Raw genomic sequence first — 18,220 nt, 5'->3', positions numbered from 1 at the left:
ACGAGACCGAGCCGGCCGTCATAATTCCCAAACAGTGATTTGTTATATTTTTAACTGGTCTTTGATTTACTTTCTTAGATTTTTTTGAGTAGATTGGATTCGTGTATAAAACTTATGATATTTTTGAATGTTAGATTAATATTGGGGTTTGTGTTCATCAAGAATTCTGGGTATGTTGTAGGGGATCCAATTTTATGCTGTTTAACTTTAAACGTAGCCCTTTCTTTTTCAAGTGTATGGCAGTTGTTAAAAATATGCTCTATGTCTTCTGGGACCCTGCAGTGGTAGCAGTTAGGGTTATGTGGTTGTGGTCCTATGTACTGTCCGAAGCTGTTAGCCAGCTTGGTTTTGCCCGTGAGTATTCTATTTATGAATTTTTGTTCACTGCCTTTTGTTTTGGGTGGTTTCCTATTTCTACATACTTCTTTAATGATGGTTTTTAGTTTCCTGCCTTGAGTGCTTGTGTTCCATAATTCCTGCCATTTATTATCAATGAGGGTTTTAGATATGCTATTGAGTTCGCATATGCTATAATCTAGGTTGATGTGAGTGGTTTCGTTTAGTTTTTGTTTAGCTGTTATATCTGCCATATCGTTACCTGGTATGTTAATATGGGATGGTATCCACATAAATTCTACTTGTAAGTTATTATTGTTCAGCATTTTTAACAATAAATTGGTTTGCCTAAGATAGTTTTCTCTTGCTTTGGTGTTGTTATTAAGTATTGAGTTTATGACGCTTAGCGAGTCACTTATTATTACCGCTTGGGGTATTTTGTTCTCTTTGATCCATTTGAGTGCTTCAAGTATGGCCCAGAATTCAGCTGTGTATATAGAGCAGAGGTTAGGTAGTCTTCTTCCTACTTTAATGTTAAGTTCGGGTATTACGTAAGCTGCTGCTGTTCTGGGTGGTTCTGTAATTTTGGATCCATCAGTGTAAATCTTAATGTAGTTGCAATATTTTGAGTTGATTTCTTCTGTACAGATTGTGTTTAGTTTGAGTTCCTGTTCGTTTTTATTGCCATATTTCGTAATGAGGGTGTTAACTGTGGGGTTGATATTTATCCATGGTTCTTTGTCATAGTGATTTGCAATTTCTGCTTGGAGTTTGTCTATAGGAAGTTGTTCAACTAATTGATGGACTAATTTCCCTGCTGGTATGTTTTGTGATAATTTAGTTCTAAAAGGTATGTTGCATTTATTTATAGCTAGCCGGGTGGGGTGTGTGTCGGGGTGTGTTGTTAGCCTGGCTGCATATCTGAGGGTGAGTTCTTGTCTTCTAAGGTGGAGCGGCAGTTCTCCAGTTAAGATTTGAAGTTCCACTAGTGATGTGGATGGTAGTGCACCAGTGCAAATAATTAGGGCCTTTCTTTGTATGCTATCTAGTTTTTTGAGGTTATTTTGCGGTGCCGAGTTGTAAATTTGGCATCCGTAATCTAGTTTAGATCTAATTAACGATTTATATAAAGCTAGTAAGGTTTCTTGATTGGATTCCCAGGTGGTTCCTTTAAGGGTTGTAAGGAGGTTAAGGTCTTTATTACACCTTTTGACTAGTTCGTTTATGTGGTGTCCCCAGTTTAGCTTGGAGTCATAATGCATTCCTAAAAATCATGCTACATTTACGAATTTAATTTCTTGATTTTGGATGGTGAGTTTGGGAAACTGATTTTGTAATTTACGTTTGGTGGTGAATAATACTGCTATGGTTTTTTCATGGGATATTTTGAAACCCCATTTATCAGCCCATTTCCCTATTTTGTTTAAACTTGTTTGAATATCGCTGATTACTTTGTGGTTGGAAGGGTTTCCTGCTCTCCATAATCCACTATCATCAGCAAATTGTGAGAGTTCAATTAGTTTTGATGTTAAGTTGGTGTCCAAGTCATTAATCATGATGTTGAAAAGGGTTGGGCTGAGTACGCTCCCTTGTGGTGTACCGTTTTCAAGTGTGTGGATAGTATAGTTTGGGTTTGATTATATGAAATGAGAAAAGTGGGGGATGTTTTCCTTCACGTCCGCGCGTTGTTGGGTCATGATCTAGGTAAGATCAATTTTATGTTTTTAGGGGATGTTTTCCTTCACGTACGCGCTTTCACTATAAGAACCCACAGTATTCGTCGTTTAAACCATTCTACAAAGAAGATGGCTTCTAACCAAATTGGCAAAATGCAAACATTGCAAGACGTTTTAGACAACTTAGGAATGATGGAGCAGATGTTAATAAGACTCGTTGAAGACCACTATTCCGATAGTCCCCATCGTGTAAAGATGGAAATTAATAACTTAAGAAAGGCAAAGGACATGATAAGTGGTGTCATGAAAGAGATAAAGGAGGAGAAGGAGGATGAAGAGGAAAGGATAAGAATACGCAAATGGAACGAAAAAATTGAAAAAGAAGAAGAAAATGAGAAGAGGAAGAAAGAAGAGGAGGAAGAGAAGAAGAAAGAAGAGGTGGAAGAGAAGAAAGAAGAGAAGAAAAAAAGAAGAGAAAGAGTGTAGGAGAGAAAATAAGAAGTTGATTGAGAAAAAGAAGAAATTAGAAGCAGAAGAAGAAAAAAAACCAAAGGCCCTTTTCAGGGCCAGCCATATTTCTCGAAAAGAGAATGACTTTTCAATTGCCTACCCCTTTTTTAAATTTAAATTTAATAAAAATTTAATTTAAAAAAAATCCCATGTTCAATTCCCCTTGAGGCTAGAGTGACCCAAAACTTTTTCCCATGTTCAATTTCCCTTGAGGCTAGAGTGTCCCAAGACTTTTCCCATGTTAAATTCCCCTTGAGGCTAGATTGTCCCACGATTTTTCTCCATGTTAAATTTCCATTGAGGCTAGATTGTCCCAGGGGGTCCTGTAATGCTAATTCCCATTGAGGCTAGGGTATCCTATACTACTTATGTAGAACGTCAAGGATGCCTCAAAAGAGTCCTGATTTACGGTCCTGCAGTCAGGCGCAGCCTAAGGACAAGAAGAACACCAATGCGGTGCCATTTATGTTAATATATCTTAATATTAACATAAAACCCAAAGGCCCTTTTCAGGGCCACCCACGTCTCTCGAAAAGAGATAGACTTTCAATTGCCTACCCCATTTTTATTTATTTATTTTTTTTTTAAATTGTTTTAAAATTCCCTTGAGGTTCAACTTGCCCAAGATTTTTTTTCCCATGTTAAATTCCCCTTGAGGCTCAACTTGCCCAAGATTTTTTCCCATGTTATATTCCCTTGAGGCTAGATTACCCCACGGGTTTCCGTAATGTTAAATTTCCCATTGAGGCTAGATTACCCCAAGGTGTTTTTTAATGCTAATTCCCATTGAGCCTACACCGCCCCACTTCACAACTATCAATTAATTAGCCGGCTTTGCTGGCATAAACTCATCAAGCATGCCTGGACGGGCGAAAACGATGCTAATTTAATCAGTCAGTCAGTCAGTTGGCAACATGCAGTTTTGAGAATGTTGGCATACATAGATGCTTCTTTCATGAACTGTAAGTGAAAGTTCCTTACATGTTAATAATGATTATGAAAACTGTGCACCATCTAAAGCAGATCGCTGATAACAGAGCCGTATTGAGCGATCACAGGCCCTGAAATAAGAAACACCCAGGCCTCTCCTAGTTCAAAAAAAACAATTCTTCTATAAAATTAAAAAGTGTTGTTCGGCCCGGGCCTCGGGGATATATCCCTGGTTGACCCACACACACCCGCCCTAGTCGCCCTGGCTACTATCCATGTGCTCTAGAAATGAGCTAAAATAGTCAGAAGTACAGTAACTTTTAGCAGTTATTACAATAGGTAAAATTATTACAATGTGGAAAATGAGTCTTGTCAGGTTAGACAATACCAGCTTCTACAAGTGCAATGAATGAATCGTAATTTACATTTAAATTAAAAAGTATCGACCGTTTTCACCCAATTTACCGTTGAAGGCCATGCAGTGAAAACAACCAAGGGGTGCTAGCAGTTCTTTTGGAAATGCACAAGCAAAGTAAAAACACCCGCTTGCTCCACTGACACATATATGCTCATGTTAGTACCCCGTAAATGAGGTAGGAGTAGGGGTACTAATATTAGTACTATCCAGAGTTCAGTAGACAACAAGCTGAGATGATGAGAAATTTACTTTCAATATCATATGCACCTATTAGTATAGATTGTCTGCTTTGGAGAAAGGACGATGTGTATAAAAAATATAGAAATATAGAATTTAGCATCATGTATGCAAATATATAACCGCTACTGGACAATTTCAGTAACTTACTCAAATCATGATTGCTGTCACTGTGCCTCTCTCTCTCTCTCAACAACCAATTACTGTTTAAATTTTCATTATTATGTTGTCATGTTGAGCATGTTGCAATATTTGTGTCATACACATTGGCTATTATCGTTACTTAAAACTGACCAGTCATACATGTACTATATAATAACTAATTATTATATAGTACATGTATGACAGGTCAATTTTAAGGAACGATTCGAGCCCCTGTGGTGTCATATAGGGAGACGGCTAATTTAAGTTGCAAGAACTTGTGCCCAATCCCATTGTATCCTACGGTGACAATAACATGTTTAAAACAAACAAAAGCAAACATCCAGATCATGTTTTGTAAATTTTTCAACGATTTAAAAAAATGTGTTACGCATCATTGGAAATGCATCGGTTGTGACGATGTGAGTGCATCGGTTGTGACAATGTGAGTGCTTAATGCTTAGTGCCCCTGTTTATTTCCAAGAGATATCTCTATCAGATGAAATGGAGTAACTGGATCTGTCATTGTCAAATTGACAATCTAACATTGCTCTCTATGACAGTGTGTGACAGGCATGCTGAAATAGGATAGAAGTATACTTCTTTAACCAAACGGTAGCATTGAGTTTAATATAAAATCGGTACGGCATTCATACACAAGGGATATTATATGTATGACTGTTTGTCTCTAGTCATATTATATGTATGACTGTCTCTAGTTTATTTTATTATTTTATACACAAGGGAGGTAATTCATAAAACAGAAGAATGGTCACAGTGCCTTTTACTTACAATGATTATAGAACAAAACCAGTCTGGTACGAATTGTAAACGTTGGGCGCCATTATTGTCGTTTTGTTTAATGCGTGCGAGTCTGCAATCCGTTTCATCCTAGCTGCAAATAAGGATTTAGACTTTCTCAGTCAGAGCCAAACGAACACTTATATTTCAGAATGTCGATCGGTGTTCCAATTAAGGTTTTGCATGAGGCAGAAGGACACATAGTTACTTGTGAAACTACGACCGGCGAAGTGTACAGAGGAAAGCTTGTTGAAGCGGAGGATAATATGAATTGTCAGATGTCCAACATAACTGTGACATACAGAGACGGAAGAGTCGCTCAACTTGAAAATGTTTATATCAGAGGCAGCAAGATTAGATTTATCATATTGCCTGACATGTTGAAAAATGCACCGATGTTCAAACGTGTGCAAGGAAAAGGCCCGAGTGCAGGCAGAGGAAAATCGGCTATCTTGCGAGCACAGGGTACATAATAATCACAAATTTCACAGGTGTCCGACGAATGCTAAATGTTATAAACAGTAGTAATGGAGAAATCAATGTCAAAAAATTTGCTCAGATTACTGTTGTGATCCGTTTCGATAGGTCCAACTATGAGACTTTTTCTGTTTAGTTTGCTTACTCCCCATTGTGTGTAGGCCTACCCCTTTTACGGAATTGCAAAACAAAAGCTTTAAGAACATTTTATAAAACAAAACAATGGCATACAACTTAACCATTTCATTCATCAATTTATAACAAATGCCCTTGTCACCGTGAGATTATTTTGTTTCCGTTTTCAAAACATGAAATTTTTGGGGTAACCTGTATTGCCTTTGTGGTCAGGGTACAGTACCGTGAGCATATGTGTATCAACTGAGCAGTCAGTGATTTACACTTTTCCAGCCTTCAGAAATTCTGTACATGTTCCTTACATGTCTAATGGTTTTTTTAAAAAATCCTTTCAGCATGTTGTGTATATCGGCATAAAAGTAGACATAAACTAGTTCCTCATGTTCAAATTAAGTACTGTACAGATCATTTAATAGCCACTTTTGCGTGTTTCTTTGTTGCTTGTTTATAAATTGACCTATTTTGGATGGCAATACTTGCAGTAACAATGCGACAATTCTGGTTGGTGGTTTGGACTTGAAACAACCACCAATAAAAATTACACATTTCTCTGACACTGGAGGGCTGTAGCACTTGACTATGATGCAAGTAGACGAGGTTCAAAGCAAGAGAGACTTAATAATGTGATTATTAAATGATCAGTAACGTATTTAGTATATATGGGGTACAAATTTGGAATCGCATCTTTGCACAGATATAAATTAAAAGTGATTGAACAAGTTGATGGTATAAAATAATAGACTGAGATTGGTGGAGTTGGGATCTGGAGCCATATTTCACCGAGTAGGTTTAGTTTTCTTTCTTACTGACGTAAATTGCCATGTTCCACTTGTCTAAAATGAATTCTCAAATTAAAGAATGAAAAGACTATTGACAAATAATTAACCGCAACTACTGAAGATTACAGTAACTTGTATTGGTTTGCAATAATTTTGTATCGATTCTTTGCATCTTGTATGAATATGGCAGAAATATTGGTGTTTGTTTCACCACTAATCCTTGATGCTTTTCATTTTTAGGGAAATAAAAAACATGGGATGGTAAGCAAATACTAAAGTAACTTTGAAATACTCTGCCATAATAGATGACCATTTTGTGCCCAATATATTTTTCTATTCATTAACCCTTTACCTCATGCAAGCGTCTTTGGACACCTCTACTCCATTCACATGAAAGCGCCTTTTGATGCCTGCTGTAAACACCAGCCATTTTAAGTCGGTTTTCGTAGCGCCAACTTCGGGGAAAACCCCCTATTAGATACTACATTCATTTCTTCGAATCACAATTACGTCAGATCACGTGGTCACTGTTTATGCTTTGGTCGATATCTGCTATTTAAAGTAACTGGGTCGTAATCTCCCACTCAACAAAATGTCGGTCGCAGATTTCTTTCAGTACTGACGAAGTTTTCACGATTAGAATCACAACTATGAAAGCTTCAATAACTTAAGTAAAGGCTCTGATATTGATGTAGGCAGCAATTAGCTTTTATATATTATCCAGTTCAGATGACTTGGTGATGTAGATGCAGAAGAAAAACTTGTAGATTTCGAGTATGAGAAATGGCAGCTACGGTTGGTCACGCGGCCTCACTGACATGACGGTGAACGAGTTCTGTCAAGATTTTAAGGCACATAAAACGTTCTTCCGTGAAAAATAATTACACAGCTATAACAGTCAGACTTCATTCTTAAATTTTTCCACACATAATAGATGTGTACCAAAAATTAAAAATGGTTAAAATTGCTGTTAAACGTAACATACACTACATTGCTTGACAGTTAACAGGCAGGCCTATGTGTATGGATTCGAATATGTAGCAGGTGTTCTATTTATAGTGCGTTGCACTTTGTAACTATGCTCTATGAGGTAAAGGGTTAAGCAATTGTTTATTTCCCAGTTCTCTGTTATACTGTAGTTGTTGGCCCCAAAACATCAGTTTTTCAAATTTCTCTACTATCCTATCCATAAAATTTACCTTGTATCAACATCTCAGATTAATAAAAGGTTTCATAGGGTCACATCTCTACAAGTACTGGCAATCCTAGTCAATCATAACTTTGTCAGACTAGGCAAAATTTGTGTCATTATGTTTTCAACGCTGAATTTTAATCAGCACAGAAAAGTAAATGATTTGATGAACATATAAATTATATAGGTAGTAAAATGAGACTGAAATTGAGGGTCAGTGGTGGAGTGGTTTGTGCTGGCAACTAGTCTCATTTATTGTATGATGAACAATGTCCAGAATCAGAACATATCAAAGCAGTAATCTGTATTGTCACTATGATTTTTCTTCAGTCCATTGAAGTTTTCCTTGCATCAGCTACCTGTGAATAATTCTAATTGCATAAGTTTTGAAAACAGCATCAATGTTTATGGAACCAGTTTTCCTTAACATGTCAATTTCTGATTGTGTACTTGGATCCATTCACGTTTGATGTATATATAGGGTTTAATGGTACATCAGCACAACACTGGCTGTATTGTACATTACTAAGTGAAAGTTAAGTTTAAAAAAAAATGTATTGATGAATAATTGCAAAAAGAATCTCCAATAAGTGTAAACATATAATACTACAAGATAAAAGGTATAGATTTGGTTAGCACTAATTTGATCTGTAAGATGTGATATAAAATTAATATCGAGCACAAATTCTATATACAGACATCTGTTCATACAGATGTAACAGTGGCAAGGAAGTTGATTCACTTTTCCAGCATTATATTATGTTGACTAAATCATCATAAAGTTGGGTTACTGCATGTTTTTCTCTAGTGTCCATGTCTGTTAAAATAACTGTCCACTATTCAATTATTTTAGCAGAGACTGTGCTATGAATTAACTTCAAATTCAAGTATGTAATGTTTGGAAAGTGAATATTTATTGCAGAATCAATCCATGACAAGGATTTGAATTCCTTATGCTGGAGTAAACCATTTCCTCTAGAACTATTCTGGACATTTCAGTCTACATTTATTTCGTTCTGTACACTACTTATGAAAAAACTGAAGTGTTTTTGATAAAGATATCACCTTTCCATTTTTATCGGGGATAATGGATTATGCTCCTAATGGATGCCAAGGCATGCCAATGAAATTGTCTTGTGCTTGTTTGCCTGTGACCTCGCTCTGTTCACTGAAAAGGTTTGCACCACCTTGAGAAGTCCTTGATATATAAATAAGTGGGTCTTGCTTTTGAAAAGTAATTGAATGTCTGGAAAAAAAAAACCTACTTGAATTTCTTTGGATTTATAAGATTTTTGCACATTACACTTGTGTCACAGATGTCTGGTGAAAAATAAGTTGATAATTTAAGAGGGAGAGGGATGTTTAGCTTTAAGACCTTGTACTGAGAAATTAAACGTCCAATAACAACTTAATCCACAATGATTGGAACCTTGTTGCACATTTAATAAAATGTACTGGTCATTTTTCTTCGAAACCCAGTTCATTACATTTTCCTTTTTGTTTTGACAAGAGTTTGATAGCAGACCTGTTTCATCAACTACATGAACATTTATTGATAGCTAGACTTGTCAATTTTTAACTCAGAACTTGAGTTCTAATCACTTGTATCCATATACTTAACAACTGTCATTTAGTAACCATGAAATCAGCAAGGTGCATCAAAATATTTGACCAGCCATCTTTCAAGTAGTTAGTATTCATTTGTGTTTCGTGGAATTATGACATAACAGATCATAAACGCTGCTTATGGGTGCATCATCTCTGGTACACGGATCACACTTTGAAAGAAATCCTCTTGGTGGTAAATTATTAGAGGCAAGTCCCTTTTATTTCAAAACAAACCTGTCACAGAAATCTTATGGGCTATGTTCTTAACAGTTAACACTTACTTGCCTTAAAATCGGTGAGATGCGTCAAAACAATCTTGGACAAGCTAAATGTTAAGTCAGCAAGACAACAAACTGCCATAGGTTAGGTTAGACCTGAAAGTTGGCGAATCCCAGATACATACATGTATTACCATTTTAACAGACAATTTAAATTTTCATTATTCGTCAAGACTAACTTTAAATAGTACATGTTCACGGTATCACACCTGCATGAGAAAAATGCATGTCTGAACTTGACTGCAAGATGGAAATGACATACTGGACATGAAAGAAACTGGCCAGTTACAAAATAGAAGAATGCAGTACATCTAAACACCAATAAAAAGTGTTGCTGTATGTACTGTGGCAAGATTGCAGAGTATAAAACTCACAGACCACAAAATGTTACAAATGGCACACACCCTTTACCACATCTCTTAAAAGCAGGATTGTATCTTCAAAACTTGAACTTGCCTAGACGAAGTTTGAGCTTGTACTGAAAGTAGGGCAAGTTTTTGAAAATCCCTACAATATGGCCATCACTGTCATCTTGAATTTTGTTTTTTATTACTACAACATTATTGATGGCCATAACAGTAACAGTAAATGACTTAGTACTGTGAATACATGTAGTTGGTCCAGATGAAATGGAAAGTTGTAATGATGTGGGATTTTCAACAGAAGACTTATTATGTTCATTTTATCCTAAATGAAGGCAATGGTACCAATCTGATGTTCAAAATGGCCACCACAGCAGCTTTCATGAAAATTGTGTGTTGAAGTATTCCCGCAAAATGTTTTTCTTATTTAACCCAAATATTGGCCCATGGGTGAGCTTTTTGTAAAGAAAAAAATAGAAAATACATGCAATATTACTTAGTCTATCTGGTCTTAATTGGTGATTGCAATAGTCATTGTTTTTAAAGGTGATTAAAAACTAAAATGCCAATTAATATTCATTTTACAATAATATAATTGTTATTCAAAACATTCAAGTTACATGACTGTTTGCCAAATTGCACTGTACAGCCCCTAGTGTTATGTATTTTCGAGATTCAATGCATGCCTATGGCACTGATGATTTAATGTATCTCGAGGTTGAATTAAAGAAAAGAGGGATTACATTTTTGCAAGTTCATAATTATCATTTAATCAAATTATTGGTTTGAAAACTACTTAAGAAAATGGGAAGTATAACATGGTGTTGAAAGACAAGTGAATATCAAAATTAAATGAGTGCATAGTCCCTGATGGATGATTCCATAGTGCAGCTTATATCAGATGAACTCAGATATTCAAGTATGTCCATATTTTGCAAGTCAGTATTTTATAACATTACACATTACAAGTGTCCAATGAAAAGATTGTAGCCTAATGCAGATGATAAAGTTAAGGTGGCAGAACTGAAAGCAAAAAAGATTATCCCGATCTTTTTAGCACTAGTTCATCAAGTGCTGTGTAATATTTTCTTTCGTTCCAGTTAAATTTTTATTATGCTTTCCAGATTTGGAGGATGTAGAACAGTCCCCTGCCCTTGTGATCCAAGGTGCACCACTGTTGGGAGTCATAAATATCATTCCTTGTTCTTTATTTATGCAAGATGACAGATCATTATCACAGGCACTTGTATCGTGGATTTACTAATTCCTGCAATCAGTCTTCACTTTTCCAGAATTGTATAATTTGTCATTGCAAAGTCAGTCTACAGCACAGTATTCTGTGATTTCTTAGTTCACCAAGAAAACCATATCCTCCTGAACAATGGTACTTTCTTCACAACAACAGAGTCGTAATATATAATGCAGGAAAAGGGAATATTTATTGCACAAATTATTAAATCCACAAACCTGAGCCTGTTTGATCATTACTGGTGTCACTCCCCAGCCATTGATGTTCCATGTTGGGATTTGGATTCATTGTAGTTGAGTAAGCAATCCCCGCTAGTATTTCTTTACATATTTTAGACATTTTTTTCAATCCTGTATGCTACTTGTGAATACATTTAGCAGTGTTTCTTCCTGAAAATGTCATGCTTCTTTACATTTTCTTTCCATAACCATCAGTCATGTGCTCTCCGTTGGTTCTCATGCTAATAGTAATAAGCAAGTAATTTCTGATTACACTGTGCTTCTTTGGCAATAAGCACACTATTTTTTAAGCCAGCTTGAAATGCCTTGATTTTATTGGTCTAAAATGAACCGTAACAATATTCCTTTTATTCTGCTGTCTCTTTGTGCCTTTCATGTGCTTTAGCAGGAAATTTCTTGCACCACAGATATTTAAAAAAGATATAATTATGCAAAGGCACAGTTGAAATTCAACTCTACAACACTCGCCTCACTCTTCACCAGCACAAGATCAACATGGTCAAGACAAACTTTTCTCCAGGCATCTTGTTGCAAACTTTCATGAAACATTTCACCTAAATTCATCATTGCGTGTCCCTGTTATGAAATTCTGATAAAAGTTTTCAACTTAATTTTTCTGCAGACTCCATTTTGTTGCATAAATCAAAAGATGTTTTTTGGGGCTAGGGTAAGGACAAAGTTTACAGCAGCAGAGTCAGTGTTGTAGACATTATTGCAGCTTGTACCTAATGAATTCACTTGTATTAATTGACTTTTATACTGACTTCAAATCGTTTTCTATCAATCTATTGCATTAGATCTTTCCTAAGTTTCAAGTGCCAAATATCTGTGTGTGACCTTGTCCGGAAATCTTTTATGTAATTGACATATAGATCAGATTGTCATTAAAGCAAACAAAATGCATAAAAAAATAATGATGGAATGGTTGGATAACTGTTTTTGTCTCCTACAAAATGGTAGATAAATTCACACAGAACTGGGGAAAGTCATTAGCCAGTAGCTATTCACTAATGGTGCATAGACTATCACACAAGTACCCTTATGAAGACTTTGTTTTATTTTCAGTGGCAGCAAGAGGACGTGGTAGAGGTGCTGGTGGTGGTGGTGGAAGAGGCAATGTATTCCAGAAAAGGCGCTGATTGTTTATTTTGTGGTAGCCTGTATGTGAAGATATGGAAGGAAAGACTAGTGAATTCCATATTAAAATTATTTACAGAGTCTGAATATGTGACTATAAGATTCTGGACAGTTTTAAGACTTTTTACCTTGATGAAGTCAATGATCAGTTATGTCAAGTCTGATCCAGTACTAAATGTAAATGAAAAGGAGTCAGGTTGAGCTGAAACTTCAAGAGCAAAGTTCAGATTATAACCTGAAAAGCAGTGCCTCAATGCTGTCCACGTCCCACTTTAATTGTGCACACGGTTATTATTATTTTTTAGTCCTCTATATTTCAAAAGAAACAACAGAAGAAATCCAGTTCTAAGCTTTTATTTGAGAAAGTTTTCCTCCGCATATAGTGTTTTTAGCTTTACTAATCATAAACCATAAACTTCTATGGGATGGTCTCCTTTTTTTTATAATGGCCATCCTTCCATTAGCTCAAGTTTGTTATTGATACTCCAAACCACATGAATCACTGCTATAAAACTTGATGCATGCTTTCATTCCAAGGTATAATTGGTCCTAAATTAAAATTTAGCAAAATGGCCACTATGGCTGACATCTTCAAAATCATTTCACTACTCTTCCTGAATGGAAAAAATACTGCCATGGGGTTTTCACCAGAAGACTTCTTAAGTCTCCCTGGTTCTGTATGAAAATGGTTCTGTCCAGCAGTCATAGGGTTACCATATTTGAACTTTCAAAAAAAGAGGACACTGTGGAAGGTGGGTGTATCTGTATAGAGATTTAATTACCATAAAAGAGGACATGTCCAGAAAAAAGAGGACTTGTGCCAACCATACACTGTATTGAAAACCTTGTTCTCACTGCTTCTCCAGAATTGATGGGCCATATTGACTTGGGGGTTTTGATGAAAAGACTTCCTCTTGGTTCTAAATGAAAGCAGTGACAGCAGACATTCAATATGGTTACCACTCTGATGAGACTAAATATCTTGTCACTAATTATGAATGGGTGGTCGTATTGGCAGGGAATTTTGGCCAGAAGTTTTCTAATTATGTCTACTTTGTCCTTAGGGCAGATCTTGCAGCCACCGCTGCTACTTTAAAAAAACTTGTCACTCAACAATATTGGTGATGGTGTCAGCAATATCCAGTTAAATAGAAGAAATTGTTTGTCATGAATGCCCCTTTGAGGAGATTTCTGCACTTAAATATTATCACATTGAAAAAGTATAACTGGTAGTATTTAGGGAATATTTAAGCAAAGCTTTGCAGAAAATTATGAATTTTATGCAGCTGTGTTTCCCATAGTGATTACTGGATTCTTCTCTGCATTCCTGAAATACCTGTACAGATCAATTTGAATTCATATAGTAGCTTAATTGTCATAATTGCAGGGCACACAGTCTTAAAAGCATCATTGTGTGTCACAAAAGATAAAAAGTCATGTGCACAAATAATGTTGGCATCATGTGTTGTCGGTCTAAAAATATTCATTTGGTCATTCTTTTGTATAATTCATGTAGGTCATTAAAGAAATTTATAAACTATGTTTATTGTTATTCATTCTTTAAATGCTCTATATGTAACAATTTGTTATGATAAGCAGATTTTTAGTACTAGAAATGCTGGTGACTGGTTGTTATATCACAAGCGTGTTTTGTTGACACATTCTTGCATTAATTTTACTTGTGTTTGTCTTGTGCTTTTATTGTCATCACATTTAATGAGAGCAAAAATTTGGGGTGATTCAGTTCTGAACCATGAGAGGGTGGTTGGGGCAATCCATTAAAGCATGCTGTTTTGGGATCAGTGTCTCTTTTAGGATATGGGATTTACACTTGTTTATTTACAAAAGTCAAACAGAAATATTTACTGAATGTGTGTATTGTGTTTTCTACTTCAACCTTTATTTCTTCACTGAATCCCTCCTTTATTCAGAAATTTCTGCGGGGGGGTGGGGGGTGGCATTTCCATTCCCCACAACCCACTCCCCTTTAATTTTCCAGTTATTGAACAGAACTGCAGGACTTGAAATTTACAACTTTTGACCTAGCTCTTATCTCCATTCTAAAAGAATAAGCTTAATTTTGAGTGTGCCTGTTTATTGCATGAGGTAAATGACCTTAAAAATTTAAACCAGCCAAACATATAATTTAAAACTGATCAGTTGCTTGCTTATAATGTAATATGTGTAATCCATGTGTCACTGGTTATTTACCGACCTGGATCAACAGCCTTGGTATATCCTTGTGAAAGACACTTTGCAGCCATTTCCTGAGCATGATGTAGCCAGTAATGTGTTAAAAGTGACATTAAAACGAAATTTGTCAGCTTACTAGTGATAAATTGTGTGCCAGATACCAACTGCTGTGGCAAAATGTAAATACTTGAAGTTCCATCAGACAAGTCCAATGCAGTATTTTTAAAAAAATGTTTTGTTGTTCAGCATGTGAAAATCCTAGGTGGCTCATCAGCTTCTTGAGGTTTTTTTTTTTTAAAAGCCTGCTGATAAAATGAATTTGATTTTTAAAATGTGACGTTTTGTTCTTTTGTAGTTTCCGTACACATCAGACTGGATTAACTGCATCAGAGCTCTTCAGAATGGATTATAGTCAGTATTTATGACAAATTAATCTTTTGCAAATGTCAAAAGTCAGTGCTTGGGACTTTATACCAGTGGATAAACTGGTTTATCTGCTTAAATTGGGGCCTAACTTTAAGAACCATTGAGTTAATTGAAATTGTTATATCAAAACATTTGCATGAAGAATCTAGTGATTATTATCAATAACATACAACAAACGGCGTTGATTCATTTAGTTGCTATTTGTGTGCATTTATAAATATTTTAATGTAAACTTTTGCAGTTTTAGCCATATTTATTTGTACAGGTGTTGATTCGGCAGCTGGTTCATGTAGGACCACTTTCAGTTTACAAAGTTGTTTTTATTTCATAGGGATGGCCGGTTGATTTTATTTTGCAGGGCAGTTTCGGACGAGTTAAAGAATAGAACATGAAAGCTGATTTAATTTTCTGGTCTTGTTCAAGCACTTTAGATTTGCTCGTTCATACATGGGTCATAAACAGTGAAAGTGACATGCAGTTTTGTATAAATTAATTCAAATCAGATGGACCCTGCTTTTTATGGTAGAGGCTGAACCCTTCAAACTTTTCTCCTAAACGTTAAGGAATCGAGCATTGGGAGATCATGAATGTTCAGCCCACAGCTGGTTCTTTTTTATTTTATTTGTTTAAATGAACATAAAATATTTTGATGTAATGAGGCCATTTAAGTTGTGTCTGTACATGGATGCATGTAGAACATGTAGTTCCAACAAAATTAAAAATGTATCATAAAATCAGAATTGTCTTGTATTTAAAATGGCACAAAAATAAAGGCATTTTAATGGTGTGCATTGGAGACATGCATTATACCACCTTGTATTGTGTCCAAAAATGAAGTACATGAAACTAAGGGGTTTTATTATCACTTAATGAAATGGGATCCTAGAATATAAGCAGCAGAGGGGGCGAATCGGACATTTTGTCCAATCGTCATTTGGCTTAATTAATACCTTCTGCACTCAGCGGATCCAGCGTCGTCAGCGCCTGGTAAAAAAAAACGACGTCGTCAGGGGGTAAATCGAACGTCATTTAGTTTAATATACCTTCTGCACTCAGCGATCCCAGCGTTGTCAGCGTCGGATAAAAAAGCGCGACGACCGTGTCGATGTCATAGCCCCCGCTGCTGCTGAGAGGCTATTTACAATGATCTTACAAACAGAGTGATCACTAACTCCTCCTCTTGTAGATCAATCAGGTTATTTGACTGATCGGTAAGTCTGAAATTAATTCTCGTTAAAAACCGATTATGGCATCTCATATAGACCGGATTAATCGGACTCTCAACGATTAGAAATCCCGGAGGGGCTGTTGGTGAAAACGAATAAAGGATATACACCTGTTGAGCCTGATTTGATTGCTTGGTATCCACCTGGTAACTCCCTTCGATAACATCACACACTAGATTGATTGCTATCACCGATGCAATATTTACGTTGTATGGGGCAATATGCCTACCACCCTCTCCGTTATCCTGTCTGAGGATAATTGATGGGCCGAGAAAATCATTAAGAGATTTTTTTAGTTCTGGCGCGTTGTATCCTGGAAACTTGAAATTGGGTAAATCGGCTTCTGTGATATTATACTCGGTTAGGAATTGTTGTTTACTACCATCGCTGGTAGCAGATATTGTTTTAACGATTCGTTCATTAATATATTCCATGTCTGATATGAGTTGATTTAACACCTCAACGTGTTTTCGTGCTTTTGTTTTCCGTAGCTGTTCTAGTTGTAATTGATAATTACGATTAACCTCGATAAAAAAACTATCGATATCATTTAAATTAACTGTGAGTATGGTGAGCGATTCAGGAGTTTCCCTATACTGAAAATACCATTGCATGGTATTCCAGTCTTGAAATATAAATCTGCTGGGCAATAACGTGTTTTTTATAATAGACAAATCATCTCGATAACTGGGATTAATTTCATGATACGATTGCGCATTCGTGTGCAAGTCCGCGGGGATTTCATGAGGTGGATTCTCAGGCCAACCTAGTATGGTTCTTATTGAACTGTTATAAATATCAACCATATACCCCGGTGTGCTTATTTCAATCGTCGACGATAACGTCGGTTCATGAACCGTAATAGCGATTTTTGATTCCTTTCCTGTGATCGATTTTATCCTGCGTTGAAATTCTTTATTGATTTGTTCTACTTGGTATGACCCAGTTGGTATTGTAACCTCCTTCCAGTCTGGGGTCCCATCGGGTTTATTTGTCCATGCAAAAACCAGCGAGTTATTAGGTTGTTGTCCGTTAAATGCGTCCGCTCGGATATTAGGCCAACTGTGATATATTCGCAATTTTGCCAGCGCTATTTCCTTCACTGGAACCGATGATGGGAAGTTCACACTGAATTCGGGTTTCGTTGACGTTATCGATATCATACTTGTTTGTACCGGAGTGGTGTTCTCCGCGATCCGTTGAAGCAATTGAAACCGTTCGGGGTTCAGCGACATTATTATTATTCGCTGTTTTTAGTGTTTAATTTCAACACCGAATATTAACAACCTGCTTGTTTTCAGGAGAATGTTTTAAGCCCATTGAAGTGGTTTCAGCGACGTGGTTTTCAGCTTCCAGTTGGAAATCCTCGATTTTTGACATCGCGGAGTCATACAACTGGACCATCGTGGAGAATTCAACATCGGATATAAACGAATTATCTATCGCCAACGAGATCAACCCGGATAATTTCGAGTACGCGTCGGATACTATTTGATGTTTTACTGTATACTCGTTGATTTTTTTCTGAGAACACGATGATATCTTTCTAGTGATTGCGTTGGCGACTCCAGCAATTGTTGTCGCCGCGGAGATAGCGATTGGAACAGCGATCGGGGCCATCATGGTCACCGTGGATAAAATAACACCGGTACCAGCTACTATACCGGACACCGAGTACACGGCCGCGTCGATGGCGGTTATTTTTCGACGGTATTTTTTTGTTTTTACACGGTATTGTTCGGAAAGCGTTTTCAAGTTCGCGGAGAATTCTTTTACGGTATCGAATCGATATTGATGTGACGTCGGTGATACCTCTGATTCAATTACCTTGGTGGTCATTTTTATTTTAAAAGAGCTAGTGTTTTTAATT

The 18,220-nt window shown here is 36.4% G+C and overlaps 1 protein-coding gene across 1 annotated transcript; it reads left to right on the top strand.

Moving 5' to 3' along the window:
• The first annotated feature begins 5,055 nt into the window (after positions 1 to 5,055).
• On the top strand, positions 5,056 to 14,045 carry LOC149776972 (small nuclear ribonucleoprotein Sm D3-like). The gene is made up of 2 exons (XM_089941692.1): positions 5,056 to 5,514; positions 12,434 to 14,045. The coding sequence occupies exons 1-2, from the start codon at positions 5,202 to 5,204 to the stop codon at positions 12,505 to 12,507; spliced, it is 387 nt and encodes a 128-aa protein (XP_089797818.1). The 5' UTR covers positions 5,056 to 5,201; the 3' UTR covers positions 12,508 to 14,045.
• The last annotated feature ends 4,175 nt before the right edge of the window (positions 14,046 to 18,220 follow it).

The sequence above is a fragment of the Sinohyriopsis cumingii genome, chromosome 18 (assembly GCF_028554795.1).
Source record: "Sinohyriopsis cumingii isolate HCF-2022 chromosome 18, ASM2855479v2, whole genome shotgun sequence".
Taxonomy (NCBI): domain Eukaryota; kingdom Metazoa; phylum Mollusca; class Bivalvia; order Unionida; family Unionidae; genus Sinohyriopsis; species Sinohyriopsis cumingii.
The sequence above is the reverse complement of the archived record's forward strand: the minus strand, read 5'-3'. Positions and strand labels throughout refer to the sequence as shown.